At 35.0% G+C, this 1,633-nt stretch overlaps 1 protein-coding gene across 2 annotated transcripts in view; it reads right to left on the bottom strand.

Annotated features, from left to right (window-relative positions):
• LOC122085204 (alpha-1,3-mannosyl-glycoprotein 2-beta-N-acetylglucosaminyltransferase) overlaps nt 1–1,218 on the bottom strand; it is a 25,168-nt gene extending 23,950 nt beyond the window's left edge. The window contains exon 1 of one of the 2 annotated variants that reach the window (XM_042653678.1): nt 993–1,218. In XM_042653678.1, the coding sequence (XP_042509612.1) occupies nt 993–1,061 (69 nt within the window). In that variant the 5' untranslated portion in view covers nt 1,062–1,218. The remainder of the gene's footprint in view (nt 1–992) is intronic. The other variant, XM_042653676.1, reaches the window with a different exon arrangement.
• Between the last annotated feature and the right edge of the window lie 415 nt (nt 1,219–1,633).

Consider the following 1,633-nt stretch of genomic DNA (forward strand, 5'->3'; position numbering starts at 1 on the left):
AAAAAAAAAAAAAAAACGATTCTCTGCAATAAAAATGACTGGTGATCTTCAACCTGCAGTGCTGTGGATTAAGTGCTTCTTGCATGGACTCTCAAGGTTCTTCCTGGTGGACTCCTAGGGTAAAAGCAAGGTCAACCCCTCCCTTCTTCTCTCTCTTTTCTAGTTTCTGTTTCTTCTATTTCTACCTTATTATTCATATTTCGGCCACCAACTTTCCGTCTTTAATAAACTAAGCAATACCCTGCTTTTAGGACATTTTTCATCCATCTTTATCATATTCTATCTCTATGATTTCTGGTGTCATATCTAAGTTTAATCGTCCATATTTCCATATTCCCAATTCCTGCTCTGTTTACCTAAATTACACATAATATTCCAATTGCACCCCTCAAATTAGCTGAGAAATCTGAGATATATTACTAGCTGAAGGGCCTACTTGTTAGGGTTACACAGACTGAGTTCTATGCCCACAGAACCATCCAAAGTAATTTAAACTGAGCATTGAAAACATGTTGAATTTCAAAATATCATGCCTAACATACGTTCAAAGAGAAGAAAAGGAGAAAAAAAAATCCTAAGTTCTTATTAACAACATTGAGCAATAAACTCTAGACAGTCATCTCAAAAGAGCTTTTTGCTCCAGACAGACCATCAAATCTTCTTCCACCAAAAATTCTGTAAATTAGTGCTTATGATTTCAAACATAATTTGAGTCCAGCCGACACAACCAAACCCAACCAAAACAAGATAAGATCCCAGATACAGGATCTCTGTGATATGGTCAAATACCCTCCTATGCCTGATTGACCAATACATTTCTAGAATTTATACTATATTCTTTGGATTCTGTCTCACATATATTACCTCCACAGCTAGTTAGCAACTACAAAACGAACTACAATTCCAGTAATTACCATAAACAGCGAAAGGGTTTTAGTGGGAGAGGGGGGTGGGGGGGGGGCGAGCAAGGTTTAAAAGATCAAAAGAAATACCTGGATGTAGATGAATACAACTGCAGCTGGAACTAGAAGAAACCGAAAATCGCAAAAGTTTCTTGCCATTTTGGATCAAAGATTAAAGAAATGGAATGCTTTTCTTTGGTCTTTTAAATGAATCAAACTAACAGACGACGGTGCTGTTTGACTTCGAAAGGAAACCCCATGAACACGAAGAAGACCGGAAGGACAAAGCTTCCAGGAATTTTATTGGGTCGCTGTAGGGAGGCATCTCTAGTCTACATTGGAACCGTTTCAATTGTAAATCGAAATCGTTCATCGAAGCTGAATCAAACCGTTTAAAACGGAACCTTGAATCGTTCTTTAAAACAATTTGGTTCAGTTTTGAACCGATAACCCTAATTAAAATCCATTAGAATCGATTATACATAATAAACTGATTAAAAAATATCAGTAAGTCTTGGCATTTAACAATTTATGAAATTTTTTTAACCCGAATCAATGACAACGAAATTGAAAATGATAAAATTGTTTAATTGAAACTGTTTATTAATTGATTTTGATTTGCGATATTGAAACTGTTTATTGCATATTGAAACCATCTGTAATAAATTGTTTGAATCTGATTTTTATTTTTATATTTTGAATCTAATCAGAAACAAACCGATTAACACCAA

The sequence above is a fragment of the Macadamia integrifolia genome, chromosome 7 (genome assembly GCF_013358625.1).
Source record: "Macadamia integrifolia cultivar HAES 741 chromosome 7, SCU_Mint_v3, whole genome shotgun sequence".
Classification (NCBI taxonomy): domain Eukaryota; kingdom Viridiplantae; phylum Streptophyta; class Magnoliopsida; order Proteales; family Proteaceae; genus Macadamia; species Macadamia integrifolia.